The sequence below is a fragment of the Leptopilina heterotoma genome, unplaced genomic scaffold (genome assembly GCF_015476425.1).
Source record: "Leptopilina heterotoma isolate Lh14 unplaced genomic scaffold, ASM1547642v1 Lhet_407, whole genome shotgun sequence".
Taxonomy (NCBI): Eukaryota; Metazoa; Arthropoda; class Insecta; order Hymenoptera; family Figitidae; genus Leptopilina; species Leptopilina heterotoma.
In genome coordinates, this window is record NW_025111069.1 from 590,938 (window position 1) to 611,205 (window position 20,268).

General features: G+C 30.4%; 2 protein-coding genes across 2 annotated transcripts; both read right to left on the reverse strand.

The window, feature by feature from the left end:
• Positions 1-9,799: 9,799 nt before the first annotated feature.
• LOC122506317 (ATP-dependent DNA helicase pif1-like) lies at positions 9,800-11,776 on the reverse strand. Its single transcript, XM_043618432.1, has one exon. The coding sequence runs from the start codon at positions 11,774-11,776 to the stop codon at positions 9,800-9,802; it is 1,977 nt and encodes a 658-aa protein (XP_043474367.1).
• On the reverse strand, positions 11,776-12,891 carry LOC122506318. Its single transcript, XM_043618433.1, has one exon. It carries the CDS (start codon positions 12,889-12,891, stop codon positions 11,776-11,778), a length of 1,116 nt encoding a protein of 371 aa, XP_043474368.1.
• Between the last annotated feature and the right edge of the window lie 7,377 nt (positions 12,892-20,268).

A 20,268-nucleotide genomic window follows, 5' to 3' on the forward strand; every position in this document is an offset into this window, starting at 1 on the left:
TTGTAAACATTAAATGTAAATAAAAGTAAGGGTACTTGACCGTACGTTATTACGAATACTAATACGATTTTGCAAGATTAAAAAGAAAAATAATACAAACAAACAAACGAAGAAACATATATATTTTTCTCGCTCTTTAGGATTGCTAAGGCAAAGTTATATGTTGTCAGGATCAATCGCACCCTCCTTTTGTCCACTGCCCTTTGCGGAGCAGACCCTCCGGGCCAACTTCCCTCCACTCTTCTTCCGGCTCGATGTTAAAAGACTATAAAAAAGAATGATTTTAAATTATTGACCATATAAAAAATTCTAAAGGTAAATCTAAATCCTTTAAAATTTACATGAATACTACAAATCAAATGTAGATTCAACTATTCCAAAATCCAATCATTTTACAATTCTAAGCAAAATTGCTTCCTGACCATGTATAGATAACAATTTAGAATACTTTCTAAGATCAAGTTATTTGGAAGAAATTTAAAGAATTTTTGAACTAATTCAAAGGTTCTGTAGAATAAAGTTTTGTTTTAACAAGCTTTAAGTAATCATTAATATTCAGGGTTGATTTTAAAGTTAATAACCAACACATAAGAAATTATCGAGACTTCAAGACAAGACAAGATGAGACAAAAAAAAATCTTATCTTGTCTCAGCTTGCAGCAATACTAACTCCAATCGGAAAACTCACCAGTGCCCACCGACTGCAAACGACGGCACGGTGAGCTTGGATGAACTTCAACCCAAAAGTCATGACCCTTTCTGGTTTATTTTTGATAACATTTAAGTGATGTCTAATAATCATTTTAAGATAAAAATTAAATTAATCGTTGGAGGGAAACTCAAATTATATTGATTTTTAAATTTTTTTCTAGGTTATTGTACATATTTTCTAAAGGATAATGTTTTAAACAATATTTATTGCTTTAAAAGATATCTTTTAACATTAAAAAACATTCTATTTAGTAAAAACAATATTTTAATATATAAAGCTAAAAAATTGTCGAAAAAGTCGAAAAAGTGTGAATTTTTTCGTTTTTCTGAAAATTACTCTTTTATAAGTCATTAAACACTAATATTATGCAAATGAAAATTAAAGTACATAAAATTTCCTCGAAAACTAAACAAGAAAAACTATTCTATCTATTGTTGTTACAGAAATATGATGATTTAAAGTTCGTTTTTAATGAAAAAGTAATTGAAATTTGTCATTAAGTCCAGTTTCTTTGGTGAAATCTTTTTTCTGGACCTTACTTGAAAACCATATAATAATATGTTTTAAATTAAACTTTTTTAAACATATTATTATATGGTTTTCAAGTAAGGTCCAGAAAAAAAGATTTCACCAAAGAAACTGGACTGAATGACAAATTTCAATTACTTTTTCATTAAAAACGAACTTTAAATCATCATATTTCTGTAACAACAATAGATAGAATAGTTTTTCTTGTTTAGTTTTCCAGGAAATTTTATGTACTTTAATTTTCATTTGCATAATATTAGTGTTTAATGACTTATAAAAGAGTAATTTTCAGAAAAACGAAAAAATTCACACTTTTTCGACTTTTTCGACAATTTTTTAGCTTTATAAATATTAAAATATTGTTTTTACTAAATAGAATGTTTTTTAATGTTAAAAGATATCTTTTGAAGCAATAAATATTGTTTAAAACATTATCCTTCAGAAAATATGTACAATAACCTAGAAAAAAATTAAAAAATCAATATAATTTGAGTTTCCCTCCAACGATTAATTTAATTTTTATCTTAAAATGATTATTAGACATCACTTAGATGATATCAAAAATAAACCAGAAAGGGTCATGACTTTTGGGTTGAATTTCATCCAAGCTCACTGTGACGGGCGTCCCCTCGCCGCTCCAGTAAAAGGTCTGTAGAAAAGTCAGCCTCATAATTTTATTAAAAGATTGAAACCCCACGGGAGGAGGAACTGCGGAAGAGCGCGTTTGGAACTAAAAAAAGGGGGGGAGATAACGTAAATAAATTTAGAGATCCTAATAATTCCAATATCTAGAAGGATACATTTTATATTTACCAATAGGTATTGCAATTGGCCCCTCGCCATTTACCCTGGATTATCCTCGCAAAGTCCTGCCCCGTCGTAATCTCGGAGAGACCAACATGATTCCGCTACAATAATCGAATTAAACATATAGGTATAATTGCATATAAAAAAACTATCTCCCTAACCCTACCCTGGTTTATACAATTAAGGTTAATAGAAAATTCTGTCGTTTACCATTGCCCAAAACCCACGGCATAGGTATTGTTGTTGGGACTCATCCCAGCAGTACTCCTGGTACCAGCGGGTACGCGAATATTGTTTCAGGTGGCTGTCCCGCACCAGTTGGATATTATAGCGCCAGCATTCACTCTCATCTCTCCTTCGGACAGCCGGCCTCCAGGGTCCGAATTTGATATAAAATCTAAAAATCAGTCAGAGAAGCAGGCGCAATGCGCCTACATCATAGGGTTTCGTGGCCTAAAATGACAAAAAAATAAATAAATAATAATTTATTTAGAAATTTTTTTGTACTTAAGATTGAAATTTTTTTTTATTATCATAGTAACAGTTGTAATGGCAACTATTATTATATCAACGGTTGCAACGGCCACGGCTGTTATGTCAACCATTAACATAGCAACGGTTGTTATTTCAACCATTAACATACTAACAGTCACCATGGCAACGGTTGTTATGTTGTCTTAAGACTTAAGACTTTTAAGACTTAAGAGATAAGACTTAAGACTTAGGACTTAAGACCTTCTTATACTAAAGTCTCGCTATAAGACTTAAGACTTATTACATAAGACTTAAGACTTAAGACGTAAAAACTACGGACGGACACCGAAGTCTCGCTATAAGGGTTTTGGCCCTTGGCCACGAAACCCTAAAAAAAGGGCAAAGGTGGTGTACCTATTTTTCTAAGAATTAAAATTTGGAGTAACATACAACTTGTAACATAGTAGGATAGAACTCCCCGAGCCGATTTTCCGGCCTCTATTTTGGTTTAAGAAAAACAACTTTCTAAGGGTAGTTAAAAAAAAAAGTTTTTTTTAAAAATAAATAATTTATTGAATAGTTGAATGTTTGTTAGAATTGAGTTCCCATAAGGAATTTTATCAATAAAATTTTAAATAATTGAATTCGTTGACAAATTTTAATAAAATTTTTAAGAATAATTACATTTATCGAGGAATTTGATTAAAATATTGTAAAAAAATAATAATTAAATAAATAATTAAAATTTTCATAAAATAATTGAATGTCGGAGAAAGTTTTTGTTATTGATATGAATGATTGAATTCTTGCAACGAATTTTATTCAAGTTTGTAAAAATAGTTGATTTTCGGTAAAGAGTTTTATTGTTTTTGAAAATGGTTGAATTCTTAAGGGGAACTATGTTAAATTTTTTTTTCATGATAAATAGTTTTCGAGGGGTCTTATGAAGTTTTGTATTTTAACTAATTAAATTCCTTTGAAAATCTTGTTTCTTATGAAAATGATTGAATTGTTTCAAGGAAATTTATTAAATATTTAATAATTGAATTCCTGTGAGATTTTGACAGGAATTTTATTAGGATTCTTGAATATAATTGAATTTCGATGGGGAATTTTATTATTTGTAGGGATGGTTGAGATTTTGTGAAGAATTTTTGTAACTTTGAAAATAATTGAATTTATGTTATCATTTGTAACTTTTCCAAAATTCACTTTTTTAGTATTTACTGAAGTTCTTCTATCAATCTAGTATTTATGAAAATTGTAAAACTATTTATAAAATAATTTGTAAGTCATAATTTTATGATAGTTTTTGAAAGGTTGAGTTATTTAAAAGAAATTATTTTTTAGAAATTGAAAGAATTGAAGGTTTTGTATTAAAATTCGTGGTAATTTCATAATTTACGAGGCAAAAGAAAAAAAATTTTCAGAGCTTTCTCATGAATTTTAAAAATTCAATTCTTTCAGTACTTTTGGTGAAAATCCCTGACTTTTCCCTGATCTGTGGCAACCCTTATACTTCGAGATATTTCGAGAGATTTTCGTTTGGAGATTTTTTATATGGGATTTCGAAAGCGAAATTTCGAAGAAAATAATAAATTTAATAAATCGCTCCGTCGAGCATACGCTTGGAGAAAAGATTGCCGCAACGTTGTGGTGTCTGGTTGATAGAAACTCGACACCGCAATAAAAGCGGCGACTCTCCGATCGTAAATGCTCTTGCCTATGAATTTTTTATGTTAGTCAGCTTTAAAAGAAAATTTATATTATATATATTTCCTGCTCTACTCAAAGTAACATTCCATAGCTTTCCATTTAACTTGCACTGATTATTTGAGAATTATCTAAACAGCTCTACTAAATATTCCTTCAATGGCTAGGAATTATTAAAGTAATCAAACTTCTTTAAAAAAAAAATATATAATAATTTTTTTTTCTCTAAAGAATTATTTTTAAAATTTAAATTACTTAACATAATTTTGTAGCTAATTTTCAGTAATTGCTGTTTTTACATTTTCACTTAAAGATTTTTACTAAAATTTTACAAATTCTTAATTATAGAACTTTTCTTTTCTCATAAATTTGAAAGTTTCCTTAATATTTCCAGAAATAGAGAAAATTTTAGTTTATGTGGTATTAATGTTGGAGGCGATTTTGAGTTATATTCAGAATATCGAGAGTTAAAGGGTCGACTATTCAATTTGGTGTTGTCGCAAAATATTTATTATATTTTTTTAACTTCTCACTCAAATCCAAACTCAATCAATCAAAACTTGTAGAATTTTGCTAAATAAGGCATTTCAAGCCCTAGAAACTAACACTACAACTCTTACAAGAATTCAATTGGTTCTGCAATTTTGACTCAACTTCATTTCTAAATCAATTATCTACATTACCTCTAAAGGTAAAAGCTCTTCGGGATTTCAATTGTTGAAATATAGAACTCAATTTATAATAATTGAATCCATTCACTTTCTTTTAGAAGATATTAAAGTGAAATATATTCAAGTTTTGAATAGAATTCGATGCAGGAATTCGAATTATTTTCATAAATAACGAAAATTATAATTAAATATTAAAAACATTATAGCGTGAATTTTTTTGAAAAAAAAATTTGAGTTTTGAAAAGAGTTAAAAATCAATATTCCAGATACCAGTTTGTTTAATCAAATGACTTAAGGGGACACCTAAGTGGAAAAATGACAAAAAAATCGATTTTTTTAAATTTGATTTTCTAAAAGTAGACTCAATTAGGAATAGAACAAGACTTTTTAAAACCTTTTCTGAAGAGTAGAAAAAATCTGATTACATGATTCTGAATACCATGAGTTTTTAGTATTTTTTCTTTTTTCGTGTCTCCTGTCAAAATTGTTTTTTTCCAATTTTTTTAATTTCGGTACACTTTTCTCCGAATCTACTAAACCGATTTGTAATTTCTTTTTTTTACTTTGTTCAGTAAGGTTCCAAGAATACGAATAAGAAGTTTAACATCATTTTGAGTTGTACAAACGGAGATATGAGTCAATGAATCAGAGAAAATGGGATTTTTATTTTGCTTTGGGTATAAATATTCATAAAAAAGTTTCTATTGAAGATAACGTCGTATTACTTCTTATTCATATACTTGATTATATTTGTAATCGAATAAAAAAGGGCGAACGCAATTGGAATAATAGTTTTCGAGAAAAGTGTACCGAAAGTTGACTCTTTTTGCATTGTTCTTAGGTGACTTAGGTGTCCCCTTAACTTAAAACTTATTGGATTACTCGAATTACTTGAATAACCATTGTTAAGGATTATATTCTGTCTAGTTATATCTAATGGTTTATCAGAAAAAAAAGAGAAATTTTAAAGAGATAAGAGAGAAGGAGAGAGAAAAAAAATATATAGCGACAATTTCATTGTCACTGCCCCCTTCTAATTAGGCTGACGTCCCTTGGCAGCTTTAGTTGGCGTTTGTGAAAATTCTCCCTTTAACTTATTTTTGTAACTCTTTCGAGTTTTACAATCATCATATTCTTTATACCTTACTTTGTAAAATGTCGTTTCGTGTAACTCGGATATCGTATCTTAAAGTTATGCTAATAACATTACATGTGTTAGTGTGTAAAAAGTTTCCATATTATAAATAGGTGCGTTTTTCTTATAAAACGTTGTACAAAATAAAAAGTTTTGGTTGTCGTATATAAGGACGAGTCGGTTCGTGTAATTAACAAGCTTTGAGATGTGGAAAAAAAATTTTATATACCCCCCCGTCAAGGTTTCCGTATGGAGTGTCAGGCATTGGAGTTAGTTTACGTTGAGAAATTTCGGTCTAGCTGGGGTGAAGTGGAGCGGGTTTCTGCAAATTGGGAAACTGTGAGTTGTTTGAGGATTGTTAAATAGGAAAAATTTAAATAAAAAATTTTATTTAACGCTGTTATTTTTCTTTTAGCGTTGGAAGATTGCCATAAAGAAGTTTTGGTCTGAGTGCTGATAGTATCCGTTATTTTTAATGCGATTGTAAGATAAGGGATGTTGCTGTCTGTTAATAAAATAAATTAGATTTTTTTTCAGGTATATTTGGTTTGTTTGATTTTTTATTTTAACCTCTAATGAGAGACAAAATCAATACTGCAATTTTCCTTAATTTTTAAATGTGGTTAGTATAATTTTTATGTTTTTGGTTTTGTGTAATTGGTATTTTTTCCGTGTGGTGACAGCATCTTCCGTTGATGTAAAATTTGTTATGTGTCTTTCTATTGTACCTTCGAATGTGTTATCATTTCTCTGTTTAGCTTAGCATGCATTTTGCTTAGTGTTAATTGTTCTGTCGCCGTGTCATCTTCATTGTGTTTAAATTTCTCATTTGTTTTGACTAAAAATTTTAGAATTTTTTTTTTGAGTGTCGTGTTGTTTATTTAAACTTTGTTTTTATTAAAATTGTTTGTTTTGTGTCTTTTAAAAAAAAAACAAGGATTATTTCAAGGTTGGATCATTTGGTGAGTCCCTTTTTTGTTTATTAGCATTAATTATTTTATATGTGTTTTGTTAAGGTTTTTTTTATTATTTTATTATTAATAGTGAGGGAACGGTGGAGTGTAATGTGTAGGGAGAGCGGAAAGAACGAATTTTAGAACGCTCGTTTTTATGCTACATTTTCATATAAACTGCTGACATCAGTAGTTTTGTTTTTTTATCTTTCAGCATTCTAATTCCCCTCTAGTGTTTTTAAATTAATTGTATATGAATGTTATAAAGCCTCACACTTTTTTTTTAAAAAAATAAGGAAAAAAATGAGAGAAGTAAAATATAAAAAAAATATAAAAATTCGTCGATTTTTTTGTTTGGTTTGGTTTTGGTTATTGGCCTTTTAGTCCCCGAAGGTCAAGTAGCCATGTATTCGTCGATTTTTTGTTTCTAGGTTTTTCGTAAATAGTGAATTTAATTAAAATTTGGATTAAATTTCTTTGAGGAAATTATTATCAAATGTCAATAATAATAAAAAAAACTAAAAAGAGAGAAGAAAAAAAAATGTTCCGTTAAATAATTTTGGAAGTTTTTATTTAAAATTATAAAAAAACTGACGTATTTATTTTATATTTTTTTATATAAAAAAATTTGAATAAATTTGAGTCGGCGACGGGGGACATAACTTATGGATATCGGTGGTTGCAAGGAGGGGAGGTTTCAGGGGCAAAGTGAGGTGGGTTTTTTTTATTGTGTTATATAATGATAGTTTTCTTTTCTTTTAGTTTTTGAATGTGTACTAATTTTGTGTTTTTTTAAGGTATCTTCTACCTTTTTCTGTCCCTTTTCCTTTTCGTTATTGAATTGTAATTACTAATTTTTTGTATTTTTTGTATGCTTTTTCTTCAAATTTGTATGTAATAAATTGTTTTTATTTTAGTATTTTAAAGGTTTTTATTTCAGTTTTCCTTTATATAAAACTAGCTGTCGTACCCGTCTTCGACGGGTTTTTATTCTCTAGAAATTCATAGATTAAAAGTTTTGTCTGTACATTGCTCAAAACATTACAATTTTTTGAAATCAATTTACAGTTTATGACATAAAAGATTAAAATAAAAATAAAATCGTGATTGGTATTTAGCCAATTTCATTGAAACTTAAGTCACACTTAAGTTTTTTGAACCTTAAAATTTCAATGACATCGTTTCCAAGATACACCACGTGGAGGTAACCAATCGTGTATCTCAAAAAAAACCTAAATTAAATTATTTTAAACAATGGTATAATTAATTCTTTCTAGTAATTAATAAGTAACAACATATCCCTTTACTCCGATTGTGATCCATTAATTAGATTGATTTTCTTCTTTCTCTTGTGTTTCTATTTTTTAAAACAAAACTGTTATTACCTTCTGCCCTTATTTTAAAATTTTAATATGATTTTTGATCTTTTACGACTCTAAATTTTAAGGTGTTTTCATTTTCCCATTCAATTACATGTTTTCCTCGTTTAATTTCATCATAATCCAATTTCATTTCATACGCTTCCCACATTTCTTCATCTGTAATTTCGTCTACAACAAAATACTTACTTGTAACAATTGTTTATTATTCATTTATAGAAGAAAATTACCATCAATCACGACTGAGCCCATTTTCTCCGTCTGATTATTTTGAATAACGTCCCACGGTGAGCTTGGATGAAATTCAACCCAAAAGTCATGACCCTTTCTGGTTTATTTTTGATATCATTTAAGTGATGTCTAATAATCATTTTAAGATAAAAATTAAAATAATCGTTGGAGGGAAACTCAAATTATATTGATTTTTTAATTTTTTTCTAGGTTATTGTACATATTTTCTGAAGGATAATGTTTTAAACAATATTTATTGCTTCAAAAGATATCTTTTAACATTAAAAAACATTCTATTTAGTAAAAACAATATTTTAATATTTATAAAGCTAAAAAATTGTCGAAAAAGTCGAAAAAGAGTGAATTTTTTCGTTTTTCTGAAAATTACTCTTTTATAAGTCATTAAACACTACTATTATGCAAATGTAAATTAAAGTACATAAAATTTCCTGGAAAACTAAACAAGAAAAACTATTCTATCTATTGTCGTTACAGAAATATGATGATTTAAAATTCGTTTTTAATGAAAAAGTAATTGAAATTTGTCATTAAGTCCAGTTTCTTTGGTGAAATCTTTTTTTCTGGACCTTACTTGAAAACCATATAATAATAATTATGTTTAAAAAAGTTTAATTTTAAACAATTTTAAATAAATAAACTTTTTATTGAACTAACAGAAATCATGTTCATTTATTTTAGAAAATTCAACGAAATTCCATTAACGATTTTTAATTTAATAGTATATATATTTAATATATTTAATAGTATATTTATTTAATAGTAGTGTTTAATGACTTATAAAAGAGTAATTTTCAGAAAAACGAAAAAATTAACACTTTTTCGACTTTTTCGACAATTTTTTAGCTTTATAAATATTAAAATATTGTTTTTACTAAATAGAATGTTTTTTAATGTTAAAAGATATCTTTTGAAGCAATAAATATTGTTTAAAACATTATCCTTCAGAAAATATGTACAATAACCTAGAAAAAAAATTAAAAAATCAATATAATTTGAGTTTCCCTCCAACGATTATTTTAATTTTTATCTTAAAATGATTATTAGACATCACTTAAATAATATCAAAAATAAACCAGAAAGGGTCATGACTTTTGGGTTGAATTTCATCCAAGCTCACCGGTCCTTCTTGAAATATCAAATGATTAAAGTAAATCTCAAAATTTAAAACTAACAATTTAGAAAATGTGCAAGTATGAAACTCTTGAACATGCTACATAAAATTGCCCGTGTGAGAAACATTCAACCGTACTAACATCAATTCCTGCTGTTGATAACGTCTGTCCTTGAGATTTATTAACTGTCATAGCGAAACAAATGCTAATTGGAAACTGTAAACGTTTGAACTCGAATGGATAATTACTGGGTATAAGAGGAATACGCGGTATAAAAACACTTTCTCCAGCTGCACAACCTGTTAGAATGTCAGTCTCTATTACAAATCTGTGCAAAGCCTTTACTCTAAGACGTGTGCCATTACACAACTTGGGAGGATTAATATTTCTCAGAAGCATTATCGGTGCTCCGATTTTGATAATTAACTCGTGAGCTGGCAGCCCTGGAGCAATTACTGATTCCAACAATTCTACAGGGCAATGAATGAAGTTGTCACCATTCATAGGTGTGTTTATTGAAAGATATTTTCTTTCTTCCGCCTCAAAAGAAGACAATATTTTTTTATTAATAAGAGCTGCTTGTTCATTCGTAGGTGGAAATACGTTGTTAATTAATTCTTCCTGAGATGTAACTGTAGTACAAAGAGATGAGGGCACATCGATAAATCCATTGTTATCTTCTACATCCCCTTGGCCAATTTTCAACAAAAGATCAGAAAATTGTTGAGCCTCTTGCTCTCCTTGAAGTTGTACTCTCATATTAGTTGAGAGAGAAACGCGACTTATTTTTGTCCAAATAAAAGATTTTTTAATACATGCATTAATTTCATCTGCTCTTGTTCCTCTAGTGATTACTGGAAGGGTTTGACGAAAATCGCCAGAAAACAATATCGTTAAACCTCCCATGTCAGAAGTGTTGCAACGAATATCCTTAAGAGTACGGTCTAATGCTTCAATGCTCTTTTTGTGAGCCATTGTGCATTCATCCCATACAATAAGAGCACATTCCTTAAGCACTTCGGCCACCGGAGAGTTCCTAGACACAGAGCATACTGGAGTTTCCATTTGTTCAATGTTAATGGGTATTTTGAACATGGAATGCGCAGTTCGTCCACCAGGAAGAAGTGTGGCTGCGATTCCTGAAGACGCAACAGCAATAGCAATTTTACCTTGACTTCGAACTTTAGCAAGAATCAGTTTTATTAAAAATGTTTTTTCAGTTCCACCAGGAGCATCAAGGAAAAACATTTGCGATGAATCAGAATTAATGCTAAAGAGTACACTCTCATACACAGCGATTTGTTCATTTGAAAGTTTAGGCTCGTTTTCACTTACAAATGACAAAAGCTCACTTACATTATAACTCGTACTCGTCTCTCTAATAAAATCTGCATTCCCCTGCTGACACGTTACAGATGGTGAAGGAAGATGACAGTCATTTAGAGTCTTATGTCCAATTCGCATAGTTACCTCTTCTATATTTGCCAAGCACAAACCATATAGGTGAGGAGCATTCTCAAAAGTGGTACTTAAAATTGATCTTTGCGCATCTCTGAAATAGTCTTCTGCAAGTGAATCACGAAACTTGAGCCATAAATCTGTAGGATCACTTAAGTCACAGAATACTACCATGATAGCAAACAATTCTCTCAATTTTTTTGAACTGTTACATAAAGCAGCTTCTCTTAATGCGTCCTCCCAATGAACATCATCTTCCAAAAGACCTAAAACCTTGCAAGCAGCTTTGAATGTTGGATGAATTTTTCCCAAGACTGTTTTAATATCTTCAAAAGAAGTTGGACCTCGAACATTATAAAGAAGCAAGCGAAGATGAAAACACTCACTATTTTGAGGATGGATAGTATAGACCCTACCAATTGCAGGGTCTCTGAAGACTCCAATGTGACCTGTCACACATTTACCTCTTTTTCTTCTAACAAATCGACCATCGGATTTATTGAAAGTGTAATACGAAGGTACTTCACAGTACAATAGAGTTTTAGCGAAATTATCTACCTGACAAAGTTTGAAAAACGCCATTAATGTAGTGTTTTTAGGATTTTCCACTCTTTCCAAAACATTCTCAGGTCTAAAGTACACTCTCTGTCCATTCTCCAAATGTACACATCAAGAGGTATCACAGGAGGATATCTCTCATGTATTGAGAATTCTAATATTCGCCAAACTGCCTCTAAGGTAGAGATATATCGACCTGTTTGATACCTTTTAATTTCATCATTTTCATCAGTTATACCAATTGTTGCTTGGTCACTTCCTTTATTCACATATTTACACACATATTCAATTGATTTTACTCCACCACAAAACTCTACATTAATGTGCGTTTCAAATGTACGTAATAGAACAGAAGAGTAAGGCACTATCCATCTATTATCTAACACAATGAATTCTCCTCTCACTTTAAATGGTACCGAAATCCCACCAACATCTGGAGACCGCCTTCTGTAAGTAGGGTAACCATTTTCACTTGAAATTGTTTCGTTAACAAATGCCTTTGGATATCGTATTGTACAACGACCTTCTTTCATGCATCCTGACCGATGATTAAAAGGCCCACATGGACCATGCACCATATGACCTTTTACTATATCGAAAAGTTTTTTATCCTCTTCCGGACTAGGCAACTCAGCACTGATGACCTCATCAATTTGGTTCGGGCGAATTTGCTCTTCCAACCAAAGAAGAATATGAGCATGCGGAAGACCACGTTTTTGCCACTCCACTGTATAAATGAAACAACGTACACGACCAAATATTTCCCCTTTTTGTAAGAGTGCCATTAACACTTTCAACTTTAAATGAAATACTCTTGAAACAATGTCATGCCGGTCTTGAGCAGATTGACCTTCGAAAAGATTATTATTAATTTCAGTCCATCTAGGGTTTGTGGTGATCGTTATGAATAATTCAGGACGTCCAAATTTTCTGACATAACAAAATGCATCCTGAGTTCGTGAATGCATATAGCGAGGGCCACCAGTAATACTTAAAGGTAAAATCACAACCTGACCTAACGATTCCACTCCTTCCTCTCTTCGAATAGCATCCTGTAGATGAATGTACTTCTCTGCTCTGAGTTGAGCTTGATGTGTTCGAATATACAATAACCTTTCACTCTCAATTTTAGCAAACATATCAACCAAGAACTGGTTAAATAATTGCCTAAACTAATGTAGATGATTAGTATCGTTTGTCCGAACCATTAAACGATAAGAGTAAAACTCTAGAGCAGAGGTCTTTTTATCAACAAACTCACCTGTTGTGGGATTTACATGGCGGTATAAAAAATGATAACCGTCTTCTCCATGGCAAAACATAAGCGGATATTGAAGAGCATCATAAGATCTATGGGTCTCACATATTCTACACGGATTACCGGTCTTTTTTTGAAGAATAATGTCCCTTTTGTCACTCGGTTCACCAACCATAATGATAGCTACTGAAGAACTAAAGTATAATCCAGATTATCAAATATCGAAGTTCTTCTTTCAACTTGTCTGTTAGAATCGGAAATAAAATATATTTGTAAATATGAAGAAGGTTCAGGATTTTTTTCTAACCTCAAAAAACATGTCAGATTTTATGTAATTTATGTAAAATACAAAATTTTTAAAAAATTGATTAGATTTGTCTCAAACTTGTTTCTCGGGGGTTTTTAAGATCGTTGATTACGAACCTGCAGTTAGTTTCTAAAAATTCAAATTGGCGGATCTAATATGGCGGACAAATTAAAAAAATTTGATGGATTTTCACTTTACTTGGTATATAGGGGTTTTCGGGGTCGCTGATTACAGATTTACAGTCAGATTTTAAAAATTCAATATGGCGGATCCAATATTGCGGTCATTTTTTCAAAAATTGATTTATTTTGTTTTAAAATGGGTACTTAGTGGTTTTTTGGATCGCTGATCACAAATTTCAAATCAGACTTTAAAAATTTCTAACAACTGGTCCAATATGACTTGATATGCAAGCATTTTGTGAGTCGGTAAATTTAAAAGTTTCGAAAAGTTTGTTGGTAAACATTTATGCATCAGGAAATGGAAATTTTTGGTAACCTGAATGCCTAAATTAAAATGTATTTATTGAGACGACATCTAGGAACATTTCTAGAGAATTAGGCATAATTTCTGGATGAATTTCAATTCAACAATTGCAGAATACTTTTCTCTTGGACGCAGGCCTGCTAGGACATAATACAGTATTGTATTTCCGTTGTGCTTTGGCACAATATTAATCCTGCTGCTTCGACAGATGTAGTAGGCGATGACAACTGCCCCGAAAGGGGATGTGTAGAATGATTTGCTTCCTGTCTATCGAAGTAACGAAGCCAGCGAAGGCGCGCTGCCTTGCAGGGGGACGTTAGGGTGTAAGGATGATACCGTAGTGTGTCTGACGACGAGTTGACAATGTCCTCGTCAAAGTCGGAAAGCTTTCATACTTAGGCCTAGGGAGGTATGAGAGTTATCACCCCTAGGACGGTGGACTCGCCTGCGATCGGACCAGGATCCCTAGCGTGCGGGTATTTTCCTAAATATCATGGCTTTCAAAAATCAAAACAATAAAAAAACTTCAAACGCTTGAAAAGTTCTTTTTGGAGTGTCAACCCTACAACATACATGTGACAGCAATGCAGATGTATTTTGTTACGTATGCGGACAATTTGATATCCCGAAAAATCGCAAATTAATTATTGAAAACATTAAACAAATTTATAAAGATTGTTTTGATTTTGAGATAGTCAATCAGAATGAAAAATGAGTTCCACATACAATCTGCAGTTCCTGCTACACAATGTTAACTCGTTGGAATGATACGAAAGAGGATAAACACCTGAAGTTTAAAAAACCAACATTGTGGAAAAAACGGTTCACGCCTAGGACCATTACCATTAAATTAACCATTACCATAACCATTAAATCGAGAAGATTGCTACTTTTGCATGACTAATGTAAAGGGCTATAATAAAAATAATAAAAAGAAAATAATTTACGCATGTGTAGTATCTGTGACAAAACCCGAAATTTTAAGTCATTTAACTCTTTCTTCTGCAAATATGAAAATCGACAGTTCACCATTAGAGTATGTACTTTCCCATATAAGTGATGAGATTAGTAATATGTAGAAGACAATGATGATATTTATGTTTTAGATGGTTATCAGGAAGAAAAGGTTAAAGAAGCCTTTACGCAAGAAGAGCTTAGCAACCTCATCAGAGATTTGAAATTACCCAAAGATGGAGCAGAATATCTAGCTTCAGTTTTAAAAAAGAAAAATTTGTTATCTAAAGGCACCACAGCTTACTTTTATCGTGACAGAGAAAAGGAATTTCGGAAATATTTTACAAAAGACGATAACCTTTTATTAGTATATTGTTCTGACATTGAAGGACTAATAAATGAATTGAAACCAAACGTATATGAAGATCAACATTGGAGGTTATTCATTGACTCTTCTAAAAGAAGTCTAAAGGCAGTGCTAATTCATAAAACTAATGTTTTTGCTTCAATTCCCGTAGCCCATTCCACTGAACTTAAAGAAGATTATGAAACTGTCAAATTAGTTCCAAGTACCTAGAACAAAAATTTCCAGAGTTATCTGATGCTAAATTAAAGGAAGGAATTTTTGTTGGGCCGCAAATTCGCAAACTAGTAAAAGATGAAAAATTTATCACAGTAATGAGTAAAAAGGAGAAAGCTGCATGCATGGCTTAGTTTTAAGGGAGTTATTGAAAACTTTCTTGGCAACCATAAGAGCGAGAATTGGGAACTAATAGTGAATGGTATGATCAAAAACTTTCAAAAATTGGGATGCTTGATGAGTTTGAAGCTCCATTTCCTACATTCACATCTAAGTTACTTTCCGAAAAGTTTAGGAGACTACAGCGAGGAACAGGGAGAACGGTTTTATCAAGATATTAATGAAATGGAGAGCAGATATCAAGGCAGATGGGACGTAAATATGATGGCTGACTATTGTTGGATGCTAAAAAGGGATATTGTTCCAGGAAGATTAAACTTAAAAAGAAAACCACTGCACAGGTCTTTCGAAGACAAACGATTTCGTTACCATAAACAGACATAAATAAAAATTGCATTATTTTCAAACGTACATCTTGATTTTTCAAAATCTAATTGAAGATTTGTTATCAGTGATCCGGAAAACCACTGAGTACCCATTTTAAAGCAAAATAAATCAATTTTTAAAAAAATGACCGTCATATTGTATCCGCCATACTGTTTTTTTAAAATCTGACTGCAAATCTGTAATCAGCGACCCCGAAAACCCCTATATAACAAGTAAAGTGAAAATCCAACAAATTTTTAAAATTTGGCCGCCATATTGGATCCGCTATTTAGAATTTTTAAAAACTGACTGCAGATTCGTAATCAGCAATCTTAAAAACCCCCGAAAAACAAGTTTGAGACAAATCAAATCAATTTTTAAAAAATTTTGTAATTTACATAAATTACATAAAATCTAAATAGTTTTTTGAGGTTAGAAAAAAATCCTGACGTGATGGAGCAAATCATGAAATGGAAATGGACTTTCGCGCAGTGTACTTTTCTTTTTTTGTGGGGCTGTGTAATCCTCCTTAATAATTGAGGGCTTTTTTAAAGTAATTAATCAAATCGTCTTCAATTTGTCAATTAATTGAGTATTTCTTTTTATATTTATTTGATCAATATCAATTTGACAGCTCAAGTCAGCGTTTTGAAATCAAAACAAATACAGCTGTTTGTCAAATTGGTTACTATGGTAACATGAAAATATTTTGTTTTTTATTAAACTTCTGTATTTTTAAATGAGTTAAGTGTTAATTGTCATTAATTTATCTCAATGAAATTTCTATTTAATAAATAAATTAATTGTTTAGCTGCAATCTATTAAAACAAAAAAAAATTGATTTTTTTGTTCGAAAAATATCAAAAAATAATTTTTATAGTATATAGCAGAAATTATTGTAAATTAAGTTAAAATGTGACTTTGTTACTATAATTTCACCGTTACAAAAAGTAGAGTAGAACGGGGTGAAAAAGCCACATTTTTACATTTTTTTTATTGTTTATACTCCTGCCCTATTGGCCTTACGCACTTTGACAAGAGTCCCCGAGAAATACTTTTTTGGATTAAGCATAACCATTCTACTTTAGAAATTTTTTCTATATATTAACCTAATTTTGCGTCTACAGCCGACTTTATTAGGAGTACTCGCATTACGCCTGGACCACCCGTCAATGGGTTTTCTCGCCAGAGAAGAGGGAAACTGTAGAAAACCTCTCTGAGTACAACCGGTTTATCGACAGTCGAGTTCTAATGGTGTGTACCGGACAATAATCGACGGTGCACATCATTATACCTCGACGTCAAACCTCCCGCTCAGATTGTCTCACGTGCCGGAAAAATACCAAGCCAAGTGGGCGCGAACCAAGGGTACTTATACCCTTGGTCCTTAAACGACCACCAACGCCAGGCATCTATCCGACTGAGCCAATCTGTCGGTTCACATTTTTACATTTTAATTTATAAAATCTGAATTTAAAATTTTTTTCTCAAATTTCCAATTAGCATTGAAAGTTTAGTTATTAAGCTTGAATATTCTTGACGGAAATATTTTTTATTCCATGAAAGAACTAAGTTATAAGAGTTTTACGAAACCTCTGCAAATGGCTTTTTTGTACCACCTGGTGGGGAGAGAAAGCCACCTCGCGATTTTAGCAAAATATGTTATTAATTTTGATATTTTTATAGATTTCCTTTATTTACATGACAAATAATCTTATTTTTAAAATATTTTAATAAATTTTAAAGAGCTTTTATCAAGGAAAATTGAATATTATGTTAAGTTTACCTGTTTTTAATTTACACTGCCAAGTTTTTGTACCTTTTTTTAAAGTCTTCCTTAAATTTCACTACAGATGCCATATTTTGTTGCAACCGTTTTTTCGTTGTTTATTTTTAACGCACTTTATACCATCTTTTCGTCGTGTTTAATTAATTTTATTAAGTAAACACGCGAAAATTTTGTAAAATTAGAAGGTTAGTTTAAGTAGAAAACAAATGAATTTCACATAATATTCAATGGCTTTTGTCCCTGTCTTTTTCACCCCCAAAACCAGTTTTTCTAAAAGCTAAAATAAATTTTAAATTCAGTTCAATTACCTAAAATTAACATTGTATACGTTTTGAGTATAGTTTTCTCCTTATGTACAAACATTTATTTTTATTACCCGTTCACTTAAACAGGTTGTAATATGTTCAAAAAGTTCATCGAAATATTATACGCATAGCGACTCAAAAATTAAAATTACAATAAAAATTATATTAACCCTTTAACGCCCAAATGGACAAAATTTTGGCATGAAGTTTGAGGACTTATTTCGGTACTTAAAAATCAATAGAAAAATTCACGAATCATCATTTCTTATGTTTTCATATGCACTCTATCGAATGGCGTTAAAAAAAAAGTCAAAAATTTATAAACAAAAAAGTTATTAATGTTTTTTATAAAAAAAGTCCGATTTTTTTTCAATTTTTGTTTAATTTTCAATTTTTTCTACTATGAAATAGCGAAAAAATAATTCCAAATGTTACAAATAACGTGACATAGATATATTGAATTTTGAAAATTGGACTTCTGATTCGTGATCAGCGACCCCTAAAACCCCCGAGTAACAAATTTCAAGCTGATCTAAACACTTTTAACAATTTCGTACTTTCGAATCAAATTTTGAAAAAAATTTGAACTTCAAACTCCAGTTTTGAGCCGCCATTTTAATTTTTAATTTTCTCTATAGTCCTATCTTCTAGGTTATATATTTATGTCACGTTATTTGTAACATTTGGAATTATTTTTTCGCTATTTCATAGTAGAAAAAATTGAAAATTAAACAAAAATTGGAAAAAAATCGGACTTTTTTTTATAAAAAACATTAATAACTTTTTTGTTTATAAATTTTTGACTTTTTTTTAACTCCATTCGATAGAGTGCATATGAAAACATAAGAAATGATGATTCGTGAATTTTTCTATTGATTTTTAAGTACCGAAATAAGTCCTCAAACTTCATGCCAAAATTTTGTCCATTTGGGCGTTAAAGGGTTAATATAGGTACAACATCCAAACTAGTATCAAAAGTTGCGTATTAACTGATAGTATTTATATTCTAAATAGCTGATAAATCGGTTTAATAGTTTTCAAATAAAAGTCAAATGGCTTTTTTGCACCCTGGCTATTTTACCCCGTTCTACTCTATAGCAATATTCAATCAAAAATAAATAATTTGAAATTTTTTGATTTTTCGAATTTTCCAAAAAAGTTTGGTTTCTACCGTTATAATTAATATTTTTTTAATCTGTAAATTGATATATTATGCTAAAATGTGACTAAATAACATGTATTATTCAAATACAGAAACTTTAAAAGCAATCCATAAAAAAATAAAAAATTTTGAAATTTTCGATTTTTTGAATTTTTTGAAAAAATTGAATATCTTCCGTTCTAATTAATATTTTTTAAATCTGTAAATTTATAAACCTTCCTTGGGTCAATACCTAATAACCTACCAAGTTGGACTTAAATCGATTCACATGTTTTTGTGTGATTGGGGTACAAAGTTTTTGTTGCAGACATACGTACATACATACGTACATACATACATACGTACATACATTAAATTTTTTAGGAATATTTTTGGAATGTCTGATGTCTATAATAACTAATCATGTTAACATTTTGAAGTTTTATGCAATGTACAGACAGACATCTGATTTTATTAATAAGGATTGTGATAAAGAGAGAAAAAATGTCATAACCTTATTCTTTTGAAAATGTTAGGTTGTTTTTTTTTATTTTATTATTTTTTTTAAAACTCAAAGGGGAAAAAAAATTTAAGTATTTTTGAAACTCTATTTTGCCTTTTATACTTTTTCTTCTTATGGACATCGTTTGGAGTAGCTGGGTGATAGCCACGTTTTTGAATGGATGGACCAACTTTGGAACTGTTATACATCAAGCTTGTGGGGCAAGCTGCCTGCTTATCTCCTAAACTTCTTTGTAAATGGGATATCAAAAAAAAAATTTTATGGGGGCCCAAAAATCTAAGTTACATCTACGTATGTGTATAATTGTGTGTGTCCCATGCAGTTATACATTAATCTACATGGTAATTTAGTATTTCCTGTTAATTTAGTATTTTCCCATTAATTTAGTAATTTCTCGTTACTTTTATATATATTTTTTACGTAGTATTTTGGTTATTATTTTGCCCGAGTTTTGGTTAGTTTTTTTTTGTCTTGATATTTACAAGTATTTTTTTTATGCCATGTGTTGGTTTCTTTGTGCGATTTCTTTACTGTTCCAGTCTAAAGAGGTAGTAGGGCCTCTTTCTTCGTGTTGTTTCCTTGATTTATTTTTGTTCTCCACATTTTCTTTTGATTGGTTGTGTTCGTATTTTCGGCTATTTAATTCCGTTTCGTGGGAGATGCTGGAGTCTTTCATTTCTATCTGGT